General features: G+C 41.2%; 2 protein-coding genes across 5 annotated transcripts in view; one reads left to right on the top strand and one right to left on the bottom strand.

Moving 5' to 3' along the window:
- Rad51b (RAD51 paralog B) overlaps window positions 1–13,612 on the bottom strand; it is a 523,994-nt gene extending 510,382 nt beyond the window's left edge. For all 3 annotated transcript variants that reach the window (XM_060387770.1, XM_060387771.1, XM_060387773.1), the window contains exons 1-5: window positions 13,557–13,612; window positions 12,340–12,415; window positions 10,588–10,696; window positions 8,627–8,740; window positions 7,189–7,305 (exon numbers count right to left, since the gene is read on the bottom strand). In XM_060387770.1, coding sequence (XP_060243753.1) covers window positions 7,189–7,305; window positions 8,627–8,740; window positions 10,588–10,671 — 315 coding nt within the window. In that variant the 5' untranslated portion in view covers window positions 10,672–10,696; window positions 12,340–12,415; window positions 13,557–13,612. The remainder of the gene's footprint in view (window positions 1–7,188; window positions 7,306–8,626; window positions 8,741–10,587; window positions 10,697–12,339; window positions 12,416–13,556) is intronic.
- Window positions 13,613–14,658: 1,046 nt separating this feature from the next.
- Window positions 14,659–14,803, top strand: part of Zfyve26 (zinc finger FYVE-type containing 26) — a 61,724-nt gene continuing 61,579 nt past the window's right edge. The window contains exon 1 of one of the 2 annotated variants that reach the window (XM_060387765.1): window positions 14,659–14,731. The gene's annotated coding sequence lies outside the window, so the exon portion shown is untranslated. The remainder of the gene's footprint in view (window positions 14,732–14,803) is intronic. The other variant, XM_060387766.1, reaches the window with a different exon arrangement.

The raw sequence follows: 14,803 nt of genomic DNA, 5'->3' as shown, positions 1-14,803 counted from the left end.
CCTCGGCAGTTCACTAGGACTGCTGTTTTTGAGGCTCTGCATGCGCTCTCCACTGACTCTACTCCCCATCTTGGTGCTGTAACTGATGACGTAACTAACCACACCCACACTCAGTGAGTTCACGTAGGTTAAAATTGTTGATAAATACATTTTGGGATTATAAAGCTAAAGTTAAGGAAGACCAACTATAAAATGACAAGAGAATGTTTCTAGAGTTCTATTTCCTCCTTCAACCGTTTCCAGGCCTCTGAATGAGAAACAAGGATTGTGTGATGCCAGTGATACCTCCGTCCACACCTGTATCACTTTTCTACTGCTATGACCAATCACCACAGATTTAGATGATTCAAAGAATACTGGTTCATTATCTAAGCCTTCTAGAGGTCAGAGTCCTGACGAATTGGATAGAACTCTCTGCTCAGGATCTCACAAGGCTAAAATCAAGGTACAGACTGCACTGAGGTCCAGTCTGGAAAAAAAATCAGTGTAAGTTCTGAGGCTCAGCCAGGTTGTTGGCAAAATCTGTGCTGCTACTGTAGGTCTGTGGTTTCTTTCTTGCTGTCATCTGAGAGCTTGGAACATCTTTATTGTTCCAGGAGGCCACATGCATTCCTGCTCATATGCCTGTTTGATCTCCAAACCATCAACACCGTCAGTCCTCCCCAACCTTTCAATCTGTCTTCCTCAGGTCAGGGCGAGAATGATCACTGCCTCTTAAGACTGCCATTTCTACCCTGTTCCCTTGGTTCATATCATGAGGAAGCCAGCTGTCGTAGCATGAAGGCACTCAGCCACCCCTCTGGGAGAGGTTCACATGGGAAAGAACTCCCCAGCCATGTAAGTGAGCAACCTTGGAGGAGGTTCCCTCAGCTCCAGACAACTTTTCAGACAATATCAGCCTCGGCCAACACTCAGCCTGTAATCTCATAGCAGATCTGACCAGAAACATGCAGCTAAGCTGTTCTCAAATTCCTGACCCAAAGAATCTGTACGAGAAAATAAACACTGTATTAACCATTAAACTTGGGAGTAATTTGTTAAGTGATGTATAAAGATACACTAATTTAATATGTAACTTTAAATGAAAAAAAAAAACCTCCTAAATGACTTTTTAAATGTTCATCAATAAAATTTCTTGAGTGCACTATTTAGATAATTTTTAAACAAATTTACATAAATAATAAATGTATATAAATAAATATTAAAAATAAACTACTATACTCTAGAATTATAATAAACTAAACTAATATACTAAAAACTGTAACTTCATTTCCAAGGAATCCTACACCCTTTTCTGCCTTCCATGGGTACCACACACACAGTCCTTAGATATAATCAACTAGATTAAATGTTTAAAAAAATTTTTTAAATAACACACACGGTCCTTAGATATAATCAACTAGATTAAATGTTTAAAAAAAATTTTTAAATAACAATCACAGAAAAGTTAGTTGGAAGAAGATAAGAAATAAACAATAAAAATAAATAGAAGACAAAGAAATCAGAAGTCCAACAAGAACAAAAGAAAAGCTGAAAACTAAAATTATTCAAATCTCTGACTATATCTCTTTTTAAAGTGTGAGAGAGAAGACAAAATAAGTAGAATTGAGAATGGAAAGGAAGACAAAGCCAGATATAAAATCACATTTAAAGCAAAGGAAAATTAATAACTTCATAATAATAAATTTGAAAATTTAAAGAACATATTAACCAGAAGTAGTAGCATATGTTTTTAATCCCAGCACTGAGGACACTGAGGCAGGTCGATCTCTGTGGGTTCCAGGCCAGTCTGGAACAGACAGCCAAGGCTACATAGTGAAATTGTATTCCAAACACACATACACAACACACAAAATCCTAAAAATAACATTTGCCAAAACTACTCACAGAGAAATAGAAACTGTAAGCAGCCCTATAGTCATTAAAGAAACTGAATTCTTTTTTCTTTAATCTTCCCACAAAGAAAATAACAATACCAGACAATCCTTGAGGCAAAACTCTGAAGAGCAAACAATCTTAATTATGTGAAAGCTATCATGCAGTGTAAAAAGGAGACAATATTCCACAATTCATTATATCAAACTAGTATAGATTCTAATTCACACAGACACTACTAGCAAGGAAATTTCTATCTGAAGATCAATCATGAATACTAATACAGAAATCTCTAATATCAAAAAACTAAATCCAACAGTTTTTTTAAAATGATATGTCGTGACCTAGCTGAGCTTGTAGCAAAGGACAACAGAGGACCTGGAAATGTTATTTATTTCATATTAGATCAACACAGAAAATGTTCATTTCAATCCATGCAAAAGAAAGATACCAGATAAAATTCAACACCAAACCAATACTGTACCTAGGAAAAGAAGAAAATTTCCCTGGTTCTGCTCAAGGATAATTTCAAATACTTAGAGCAAACTTATGAGTTGGATGATTTTCTTTTACTTTCTGTCTGGAAATTATTCTAAACTTGTAGGAAAACTGTAATAGTAACAACAGAACATCAGAAACCATTTAAATTCATTTCCACCGTCTACTTACTGTTAACATTGTGCCCATTTATCATTTTTTGCCCTCTCCCATGTCCACGTATGTATATGTGAGATACATACTTCTCTCAACCATCTGAGTTAGTTTTATATATCAAAGTCATTTATTACACATTTCAGTGTGTATTTCCTAAGAAAGATATTTGCTTGCGTAATCATAGTGCAATGAACAGCTTCAGTACCTAACATTGCTCAGCTTGCTAATTCTTGTCCCTTGATTCGGTAAGACTCACCATCGTTTCTAATAATGAAATATGATTACTATGGTAATTATTTTAATTAATTTATGTATTGTTACTGTGTCTGTGCATAATGTGGAGGGAGGTGTGTGCCACCACACACATGTGGAGGTTAGGCACAGAGAAAGCTTTCTGAAGACGGTTCTCTCTATCCATCACTATGTGGGTTCCTGAGCTCACACTTGGAACACCACGCTTGCATGGCAAGCTCCTTTACCCGCTGAGCCATCTCACTGGCCCAGAAATAATTCTAATCAACTATGTTAACAACTCAGTTAAAGTAAAAGCTGGAGAGGTGGCTCAACAGTTAAGAGCACTCACTGCTCTTACAGAGAATCTGAGTTCAGTTCCCAGCACCCGTAAGGTAGCTTACAACTATCTGTAACTCTAGTTCCAGTAACTCAAACTCCCTCCTCTGGCCTTTGCAGGCACTGGACTATACACACATATATGCAGACAAACCCCCATACACATAAATGAAAAATAAGCTTAAAAAATAAAAGATGGTTCTTAGAAAATAAACAAGCTGGCTATGCACACATGTAATCACAGTTCTTCCGAAGATGAAGCCAGAGGATCACAAGTTCAAAGCCAGCCTGGGCTATACAACCAGACCCTGCAATGAAAGAGACAGGGAGACAGGAAGACAGATACACTGGAGAAATACAAAACAAAACCACAGAGAAATAGCCCACACATTCATGAGAGGAGCTAAAATAAAACACAAACAAGCATTAGAGTACACTGGCATAGATGTGCGGTAGACTACGTATTTAGCATGCATGACGGCCTAGGTTCAAAACTTGGCATAGAAAAGAAAAAAAATGCTAAGTATTGAAAAAACCCACCATGTATTCCAGTGAGGATGCAGAATGCTACAGACACTTTGAAAACCACCCTGGCATATTCTTAAAGAGCCATGTACACTTCATGATCAGTCTCTCCAATCACTCCAAGGTGAGTATTTATCCAAGAGGGACAAGAAGCTATTTCACAGCTGGATGGTGGCGCCCAGCACTCAAGAGGTGAAAGCGGAAGGATCTCTGTGAGTTCAAGGCCAGCCTGGTCTACACAGTGAGTCCCAGGACAGCCAGAGCTACATGGAGAAACCCTGTCTCAAAAAACCAAAAATAAACAAACAATTTCACACACACATACCCGTAAATGTTATGTTATTTACAGGATAGATGAAAGCTGAAAAACTATCCAATACCTATCAACTAATGAATGGTAAACAAAATATGCCATATCTGATCAGTGGAACATTAATGATTAAAAAGAAATTCCTAATATGTGCTATAACATTTAGTTACCTTAAAAATGCCAAGTGAAAGCAACTAAAAGAAATGACTACAAATTGCTTAAGTTCACTTATGTTAATCTGACAAGAAGCAAATCTATAGAGCATGAAAATGGGTCAGTTGACTGTGCTTAGAACAGGAGTGAGGATTCACAAGTGGAGCAAGGAAGATGGAAGCCTCCTGAATGTAACTACTCAGTAGCTGCACAGCTGGAAGTCTACTTATGTCACTTTTAGCTACAAGGCTTGAATTCTAGGTTTTTAACTCACACCTGAACAATGTTGTTCTTACAGTATCAAATGACTTCCAAAAGCTCATCAGTAGTTAGGAAAAAATAAAGGCCCTAATATGGACAGAAGACGGATTATACCAAGGGAAGAAGACATAAACCGAGGAGAATTTCTATGCACGGTTAGTGGGAGAAGGAGCCAGCATAGCACTCTGGAGGACAATTGGTCCTGGCTGTGTGAGGTCACCCATGTGCATACAACCACCAAACCACTCCAGGGCAGATGCTGGAAGCAGTGGCCACACAGAAAACCCTTCAGGGTTTGCATACCATATGGTCTCTGTCACAGCTAATTAAACTCTGCCCTTGTGTCGCAAGACAACCACACACAAAATGTAAACAAATGAGCTTGGCCATAAAACGTTATTTACACAAACAGGCAGTGAGTTGACTTTAACTGCTGGGCAGTGGTTCTCTGATTCCTGCCCTAGAGAATGAAAATTTCCACAGGACTTATTCATATTAGTATCAAATAAGAAACAACCCCATGTTCACTAATAACAAAAGGAGTAAATTAAGACATTTTCAAAATGAAATATAATACAGCAATAAAAATTATGTTCTTGCTACCTGAACATGAAAAAAAAATCTTATTTAAATCAGAAAAGCAATTCATAAAGATATGAAATATGCCTTAATCACAAATATATGCTTTTTAAAGTTCAAAACTAATCAAAACAAAACAAAAACCCGTGTTTCTGCTTTGTAACTATAAAGTAAAAGGAGACTACAGAGAATGGTAAAAATTCAGTAAGCAGGTAAGCTAAGATATTCTGTGAATTCAGCTGAAAGCCCCCAAAAGATTTTAAAAATGACCCACTCAAGGGCAGAACGTAAAGAATTTGTTACTAATCAGTGGGATAAGCCATCCATGTGGATCATAACAAAAAAACCAAAAAGCTTATAACTTCCACTTGAATTCAAACAGAATGCGAAGTGACAGGGCGGGGGGGGAGAGGGGGGGGAATGACGATAAAACCCAAAGATAAAATGCATACACTGGTTAATCTTCTTTAGGCTCTTTTTTTTTTTCCTGTGTAAGTGAATTTATAACTCCATCATTAATGCAATCCTTAATTGACCTGGTCCAGCCTCACCTCCAAATGACTGTGTAACGTGTAACTCCAGCACCATCTGGTGGTACTACATGACAACAACAGGCCCTTCAATTAGCTTCTTCATTAATCAACTATTTATTTAAAGGACATCTACTCGAATCGCAGTCTTTAAATCTCTCTAGGGATGTAGGAAATAAAATACTCCCTAAAACGGGACTCTTTAAGAACAAATTACACTTAAACTGTGATTATGAGAATTATAAGAAAATGCTGAGGATGTAGTTCAGCGAGCCAGACATTGCATATGCTTGAAGCGCTGGGTTTGATACCCAGGAACTAACTAACACTAACACTCACTCTCACTCTGTCTGTCTCTCTCTCTCCCCCATTCCTCTTTCCTTTCTTCCTCTCCCTCTCATATACAACGTGTCTGCTCTTAGAAGTTTGCTTCTGTAATTTTCAGGAAAGGAGTTCTTAGGAGTTACTGATAAGCAGTCTACAGGTGGAAACAGCAATGCCACTTTCAAGGAGAAGAACCATAGTGCTCTTGAGGTGCCCTCATCTTCTTGAAACTTCATTCGAAAGAAAGAGCCTAATTTTCCCTTCCCTGGCACTGAGCTGAGCCTAAGGCTCACTTACATAGAAGAGAGCCTGTCATAAGCAGTGATGTGAGCACCGAGGACAAAATCACTTCCATCTTGCTGTCTTTTGGACTACCCACCCTGAGCAAAGTCAGCCAGCATGTCCTAAGAGGAAATAGACAGACCTGTGAAGACCATACTTAGGGAAAAACGGCCAGAAAACAGCACCAGCCTGCCAGTCATGTGAGTGAGCCCCCTAGAAATCAGCTCCTCTGGGACACCTTGAGCTGCGGCTGACCGCAGGCATTACCAGCATCACTAAGCTCAGACACTGCCAAAGACACTGAAAAGTCAGTGTTTATTGTTGCTTTAAGACACATAGCTTGAGGATAATTCACTCTACAATAATATAAAATAATACAGCAAGTATTATTAGAATCAAATGTTAATAGCTTGAAAAAATAACTCACTATAGTTTAATATGCTATTTGCGCAAATATTATCAAAATTGATTCATACTAGAAATCTATATTGTGATCCTTTTTTTTAATTGACTCAAATTATTTCCTAATACTATTTCATAATATTCATCATTTCCTGTGGTGCGTGCATGTGTGTGTGTATTCCTGCATGTGTGTACATGTGTGGGTGTGTGTGCATGTCACGGGGCCTGAGCCCAACACTTAATGTTTTCTTCTCCTCCTCTCCATCATATGCTCTGAGATAGATGCAGTTCCTTGCCTCATTCCAGACACACACCATCTTCTGTGTGGGGACAGATTCAGCTCCTTTCCGCTGCGCTGTCATCACAGACGTACACCACAGCACCTGGCTTCCACACAGGTGCTGGACATCCAGACTCAGCTCCTCAAGACTCTGAGGCAAGCATAAGCAGGACTCTGCCCACTCAGCCACCTCCCCAGGCCCAATACTCATTCTCTAAAGCAGTTCAATGAAACAAAACCTGGACACATCTAGTCAGTCAGCAAGGCTTTGGTTAATAGCTCCATTTACACAGCAACTATGTTGATCCTGGCTAGAGGACTACACCAACAAAGAATGCAGGACTTGGTTCTTAGTTTTCGTGGAGTAATTTTTGCTTTTGTTTGTTAATTAAACATCCCTCCTGGCTCTGATACTTCTAGAAGAAGGTATGGATTTCCTTTACCTCTGTGAGAGATCCACAAGCAACACCACCATGCAGAGCTTCATCCAAAGCAGAAAGGGTGGTAGACAGGAACGCTGGTGAGAGATCCGCAGACCTCCGTGTCTTTATCTCATAAGCCTGAACAAGAGAATCATGAAGTTCCTTTCAGCTGCTAATCAGTCAGAACCACAAACCAAATCTGTGCCCACAAATCCATCCTTCTTTCCTCCATTGTTCATTTGACCGGTGAATATTTGCCCAGTGCCAATGCCCATGCTAAAAGTACAAGGACGGAAAATAATGAACAGCTACCATGCTCACAGGCATGAGATTAGAACCCCAGGTAACTACACTGTTAACAAGAGATAGAGACTTACAGACTACACCTGACCCAGACCTGGTGGTCTTTGGGCCTTCACTGAGGAGCCAGACGTCTGTGCAAAACTCTGACTCCACTGTTAGATATTCAAAAAGAATGTGAACATTCCAGCCAAAGAGGCGAGGATGAACACAGGAAGAGCAAGAAGTGGAGAAAATAGAACTGGAAGCTAACAGAAACTGTAAATGATTAAACAGAGGTAGACGGTGACAGCAACATTGCAGTGACGAGGCTGGAGAAGCAAGCAGCGGCCTCACACAAGCTCTGGGGCAGAGGCGGCCTGTTAGCATGATCATTTCAAACCCAGCTTTGATTGGTGAAGCCCAGCTTGAAGGAGGCTGGAGAGACAGGTAAGAAATGGCCCCTACACGACATCCACACTAAATTTCTGGAGATGGTCTGTGAATGTTACTGTATTTGGAGAAGGGTCTGCAGACGTGACTAACTCAAAGACCTCATGGTGAGGAGATCATCCTGGATTATGCCTGTGGACCCACAAATGCGAATGAAAGCATTCTTCTAAAATAGGGACGATGGCAGCTTCAGTGGGGAACATGATGTGAAGATGAAGCAGAGGGGGAAGCGGCCACAAGCCAGGGAATGGCAAGATTCTTCAGCATCCGGAAGAGGCTAGGAAGGGATTCTCCCATTGATACTCGGGAGAGCATGCAGCTGTGCATGAGCCAGACCCCGTGACAACTTTCTCTTCTTCAAATCCACCCATTTGGCATAAATACAACAAATTATCACATTTTTTGTTTAATTTTTATTTTATGTAGGTGGATGTTTTGCCTGCATATATGTCTGTGTACCACATGCATGCCTGCTGTTTCCTGCTTCTCTCCCTGGCTGCTTCCTTGTAGCTCTCTCCTTCACTGTGTTCCACCGCCACAGCCTAAGCTAATCACTGAACAAGGGCCCTTCTCTGAGAGTCTTTGCCTTTGCTATCCCAATGGCCTGACACTTCCCGGCCCCACCTCCATCCCCAGTGTCTTTGCCCATCTCCCCTACCCATTTCAGCTAACGCACTGCTTTCTTGAGGGAGCTATCCTGACCCCCTTGTTGTTAAATTGCATGTACCGTTTGCATCTGTGGAGCACAGGCCTTGCTGACTGTACGCAGAAGTTCATGGACACCTCCATAACTCAGGCCAGTCACTTTCATAAGTTCCAGTGGGGAGAGACATAAAAAGTCCTAAAAAGAAAAAAAAAAAAAAAAAGTAAGCAGAAATATTTTGACAAACATGTGTAACAAAGATATAACAATTAAAAAGAAATATTCATCAAGGGCTTTTTTAATGTAAAAAAAAAGCAAATGTAAAACAAAAAGAAACCTTTGGTTGTTACTGTTCATCTCTAGACAGAAGTGAAATTTACTGCAGACAGATGTTTGCCTCTTTTACATTCCAGCATTGAATGTCTTCACCCTTACTGTATTCCTTAACTCAGAGACACGAGAATATTTACACTCTATTACAGTCTCCAACTGGCATGCCTCAGGAGATACACCAAGCAATCTCACAAACAAGTTAGTATGAGGAGTGCACTTGAGTCCAAATGTATGGCCAGACAGGATCAGGTTAAAAAAGGTTTGAGGCCAGGTATTGGTGGCACACGCCTTTCCCCAGCACTCGGGAGGCAGAGGAAGGAGGATCTCTGAGTTCGAGGTCAGCCTGGTCAGCCAGAGATACACAGAGAAACCCCTGTCTCAAAAAAAAAAAAAAAAAGCAAAACAAGAAAGTGTTTGTTTTCTAGGCTAAAAGTTAACTCAGCGAAAAGTATTTGACAACTGAGAAAATAGGGCTGACTACAGAATAAACTATTTAATTCATACTTTTAAAACCACTTAAAATATAAATATGATTCTTAAATATACTAACAGAAGAAACAATGATATCCTTAAAATAAACAATCCCAAGAAAGTTATAATTTGTTGTGAAAATGTTTATTAAAGATAAAAATTTTTAAATGAAACTTTAGCCCTTATTTACCCTAAGAGAGACTTTCTTTATTACTGAACTTAAAGATATAACACTTGAAATAAATAAATAAATAAATAAAGTGACTTCTGTTGCATACATTTATCAAGCCAGTCCTAAAAGGCTACTGCTGGGGGCTGAAGAGGTGGCTCAAAGGATAGGAGCACTGGCTGCTCTTCCAAAGGTCCTGAGTTCAGTTCCCAGCAACCACATGTTGGCTCACAACCATCTATAATGAGATCTGGGGCCCTCTTCTGGCAAGCAGGCACACATGCAGGCTGAATACTATATAAATAATAAATAAATAAAATATTAAAAAAAAAAAGATACTGCTGGGCTAGAGGTATAACTCAGTTGCAGAGCACTTAAACCTGAGGTTAAATTCCTCGCAGTAGTAAATCATAATAATAACCCTATTACTAATTTCTCTCCTAAGAGAAATCATCCATACTATAATTTTATTTAAGTCATATTTCTCAAGTAATCATAAAAAATTTAAGTGGATTAAACTGCTCAGGAACTTCAAATAAATGGAACAGGCATTCTTCCTTAGGCCACAACCATCCTCATCCTAAAATACAAAAACACTGGACTTCAGTAAATGAAATTCCAGCTGGAAATGCAACCTAAGTCCCTTGTGGAAAGCACCATCATTTAACTTATTTTTGTCTCTCCAAGTTTTCATTTTCGCTTTCGTCGAGGCCTGTGGAGCCAAGATGTTAATATGGGATGTCTCCTTCAATCACTCTCTGAGGTCTGACCACTGAGACAGACTTGGAGGTCACAATTTGGCTAGATTGGCTACCTGGAAAGCCCCAAGGACCCTTCTGTCCCGCTTCCCTGGAGCTGGGATTTCAGATGTGTGCTGCCAGGTCTGGCTTTTTATGACAGTGCTGGGGATTGGAACTCAGGTCCTCATGTTTGCAAGGCGGGGACTTTACTGGCTCCACCATCTCCCCAAACCCTGCAACCCTAAGTCTTTATAACCCAGGTTTAACAGTTACTAAGCTGCATGTAAAATTAATTTGTACATAAAACTTATCTAAAAACACATGAATTTTACCTGACAGTTAACAATCTGATATCTGCTCAAACGGTCGCATAGCTCTTGTGATAAACCCACACGTCTTAGTTTCTTTTTGCTCATATTTCCAGATCTCCCAAAGAAGAATCTTGAAAAATATAAGAAAATAATACAAATGATAGTAGACAGACTATACAAAACACCATATACAGTAAAAAGTGCTTCAAACTTCTCTATGTGCAAAACAAAACATGCAAGAAATGCAAATAAAAAAACAGGAGAGATACTTGCTTATCAACCATGGACACAAGAAAGAAGGCAACCTTAGAAAGCATATGCCATGAAATTCTTTGACATTACATGACTTTAACGGTACTTCACATTTACACTGTAGTCTAGTTTGCCTTTGGTTGCTGTCAGAAAACACTGACCAAAGCAAGTTGGGAAGAAAGGACCTATCTGGCTTACAGATTACATTCCATTGTCAGGGAAGCCAAGGCAGGAACTGAAGGCAAGCGCTGAGACCACAGAGGATTGCTGCTTCCTGGCTTGCTTCCCCTGCTTGCTCACTAGGCATTCTGGCTCAGGAGCAGGACCACTCACAGTGAGCCACCAGTCAAGAAAACGTGCCCACAGATATGCCCACAGGCCCACCTGATGGAGACCATTTCTCAACTGAGGTTTCCTCTTCTTAGGAGTGTCAAGTGTCGGGTTGACTACCAAGACTAGCCATAACTTATGATATCTTCAGATACTGAGTATAATTTACAAACTTCATTTGGTTATGTAATCCTCAAGACTCATTTCCAAATAGCCACCCTGCACTGATCTGCAACAAGGGTAAGTAGACATATGCTACATGTCAACCATGCTCCAAAACTTCATATTTAATATCCTCAACAGACTGCAATAAAAGTAGACTGTGTTTTTTACATATAGGAAAGTTAGACTTTACTATTCAACGTGCAAGCAGTGAAATTTTTTTTTATGACACTAGCTGCTTACCATCCCATATGAAATTAAATTCTGCCCTTCTTGTGCCTTACTAAATGAGATTCATGAAATATTTGTCTTTGGGGAGTTAGAACTGTTGTATTTTCTGTAAGCATGCATGCAAAGAAGACACTGTGTCTCATTGAAATGGCAAGATAGCCTCCAGACATACTAGAATAGGAACTCATTTCTTTTATAGGATAAATTAATAATAATCAGGTATTATATACCAAAGAACAAAACTATGTGTAAGAATTAAGATATCTACTACCAACACTATAGCCCAAGTCTTTTTGACACTTAAATTATCTGAATTGCATTAAATCCCCTACTCTCTCTCTTCTGCTTTCGTCTCTCCCCACAAAAACAAAATACATTCCCTTTATTCCTTTCAATGGGAATTTGTTAGGGCTGATTTGTTTCCTTAAGAGAAATTTTACCAACATTTATCTGCTATTCTGTTACCTACTGCATTTCAGATAAGGTAATTCTGAGTAATAACATCATTGAACAAGTAAGGTCAAGCTATCAAACAACAAAAACAAAAAATACCTACACCCCAAAATTACAAAAGCCTTAACGAGAACTACTGTGGTTTAATAGTTCCATTCCTATCACTTGCGGCGTTACTACTGCCTGTTGTTCTGAGTTATTTCCCTACTCTCCCAAATAAAATAATATAGTATAAAGATTGTCCATTTGTTTCTTTCACCAATATTTCTTAAGCACATACCATGCTGAGCTCATTTCCCCCCTTTTGCACACTTACAACTAAAAGATAAAGAGATATATACTCACATAACTACAGCTATACAAGTACTGTAATTGGTATATAACTGTGCTTCTGAAGCAGACAGGGAAGTCTCAAATTGGCCTGAAAAAAAAAAATTAGGTTGAATGTCACAATCCTACTAGAAAAAAATTCCTTAAAAATCAGTTTCGTTGTTGAAAACGTTTCATGGACAATCAGACCACATGACAACTTCAAAACTTTTATGATCCCTTTTTTTTTTTTTTAACTTGAAAAAGGGGTCCCTTACTTAGCTCTCACTCAAATACCAGATTGCAAGGCTCAGTCAGAGTTGTTTTCCTGGCAAAGTAATTTCAGTTCCCAGAGAGCTGTTTTTCTCCTGAGTTAGACAAGGGTGACTCTAGAACTCCAGTGCTCATACCGCTCAAAGTAGGCAATAATCACAGACAGGTGATTCTCGTAACATGACCATCCACAACATTAGGTTACGTTACTCAACACATGCATCGCCAGTCACTTCCCCTCCAGCGCTACCTCCAAACTTTGCACTTACAGCATCTTTAATCTGATCTGTTATCATAGCTTAAGCCTTTCTTTCTTCCTGATGTGCGCGTGAGTGCTGCCGCGCGTGTGTCTGTGTCTGAGCGCGCGAGCTCAAGCACACGTGGCTCTCAGAGACCGAGGAGATAGCAACTCAGACTGAGCTTCCATTAGGCGCTCAATAAAAACACTGAAGCAACTAAAACAGCTGTTTTGCTGGGGGTGGGGAGGGAGTGTAACTTCTATTATCGGGCCCTCATCATGCGCCAGGCCAGGCACTAGTTGTAAACGTTTCGGATGCTTTCACTTCATTTCACACTCCGAGGCACTAAGCTGAGAAACGCACGAATTAGCCAAGCACAGGGCCCGCATTCGAATCCAGGATCTGGCTCCAGATTCCACGCCCTTAACTCAGGCGTCACAGTCCTTAAACGTGCCCGCTCCTCTAATTCACCCCGAAGCGACGGGAGAGGCGTCGAGAGGTGGAAAACCTCACGCAGAACGCCCTAATACAAAGATGCTTGGAACGCACCTTCCGAGCATCACCCGCCTCCCCCAGAGGAAGTCAGAAGCCCCGGGACCCGGTCGGGGTTCCAGGGACGAGCCCAGCACCCAGGACTCTCCGCCACCCCGCTATCAACATCCACAGTCCCGGAGAGGGAGCACGAGATGACGAGCACACCCTCTTCCCCACAACTGTGTCCCCTTAAGAAAACTCCAGTACCGGGTCAGCAGATCCAACTTTTCAAAGTTTCCCCCACCCACACACAATTACCCGCGAAAGGTGCGAGCGACAACAACTAGGGCTCTGGTTGGTCGGTACTCTGGCAAGTTCTCCAATCAGAAGCAGGAAAGAGCTAGGGTTTGCCCCGCTGCCTTCTGGGAAATGTAGTTTATACTCCCAGTCTAGCGGCTAAACCAATGAAATTTCTCCTTTGTGGTGATTATTGAAATCAACGGGGAGGGACCTTTCAAGGCGAGTGTCAAGTCAGGAAAACCCTGACTGGAAATTCTTTTCCTCAAAGAATCACATTTTTAAGTTACTGCCTGGGCCAGAGAAGCGTCTTTTTGGGGGTTGAGGGATCAGAGAAAGGGAGGGCGATCCGCCTATTCCAGTTTGGGGAAGAGAGCTTAGTGTTTTCGTTTGCTTTGCATTTTTCAAATGGATGGTGAAAATATCTGGAAAATAATAACGGAAACTTCTCAAACTAAAATACACGTCGACCAAAAAACCGCGGGGTGTAGTTGAAAAGGGAAATGAAAGAAACCGAGTAGGTTAAGTGTTAAAGCAGCTGCGTTTTTAAAAAGGAAAAAAAAAAAATCTAACGAACGTGAGAACCGTCCTGATCACTGAATTTGTGAAAAGCCCTTGCTCACTCCTCTGCGACGGCCTCGGCCTCCTGATTTACATACGATCGTGTACTATAATACATATGATGTGTCCTGAGTAGATAGAATAACGATGGGGGAAGATTGGGGACTCCTGTGGATACCCAAGCATCTAACACTGGTTAGCACTGTGCTGACATCAGATACAAGGGGGGAAAGGCCGTGGCGGGGAGGGGCCCGTGGGACACAGCCATTCCTGGCCCCAGCTCCCCCAAAACGCGTAGCTGGAGGCGCTGCGAGGAGGATCGGTCATGACCAGGGTGTGTCCTCAGCCCCGCAGCCGGCAGATTTAACTCTCCCTGAGCTTCCCCCGAGCGATCAGGTGGCGTCACGTGACTCAAACAAATATGGCTCTTGATTTGCATCCTCTTTTCCTTCTGAACCAATAGGAGCGGCGCTCTCCTTCGCCGTCGCAGTCCCCTCCGCCACTCTGTGCTGTGGGATCTGTCACCTGACTGGCATCAAGCATGGCCGCCCTGGAAGCTAAGATGCATTTGACTCCCGGCGCAGGTGAGTGTGAGGCGCTTGGAAGGCGGCGAGGGTGCAGCCCGCGACCCCGCTAGGGGGAGCATCCCCGTGCCC

Source organism: Meriones unguiculatus, chromosome 7 (assembly GCF_030254825.1).
Source record: "Meriones unguiculatus strain TT.TT164.6M chromosome 7, Bangor_MerUng_6.1, whole genome shotgun sequence".
Lineage (NCBI taxonomy): Eukaryota > Metazoa > Chordata > Mammalia > Rodentia > Muridae > Meriones > Meriones unguiculatus.
Note: the sequence above shows the minus strand (reverse complement) of the source record. Positions and strands in the feature narration are given on the sequence as shown.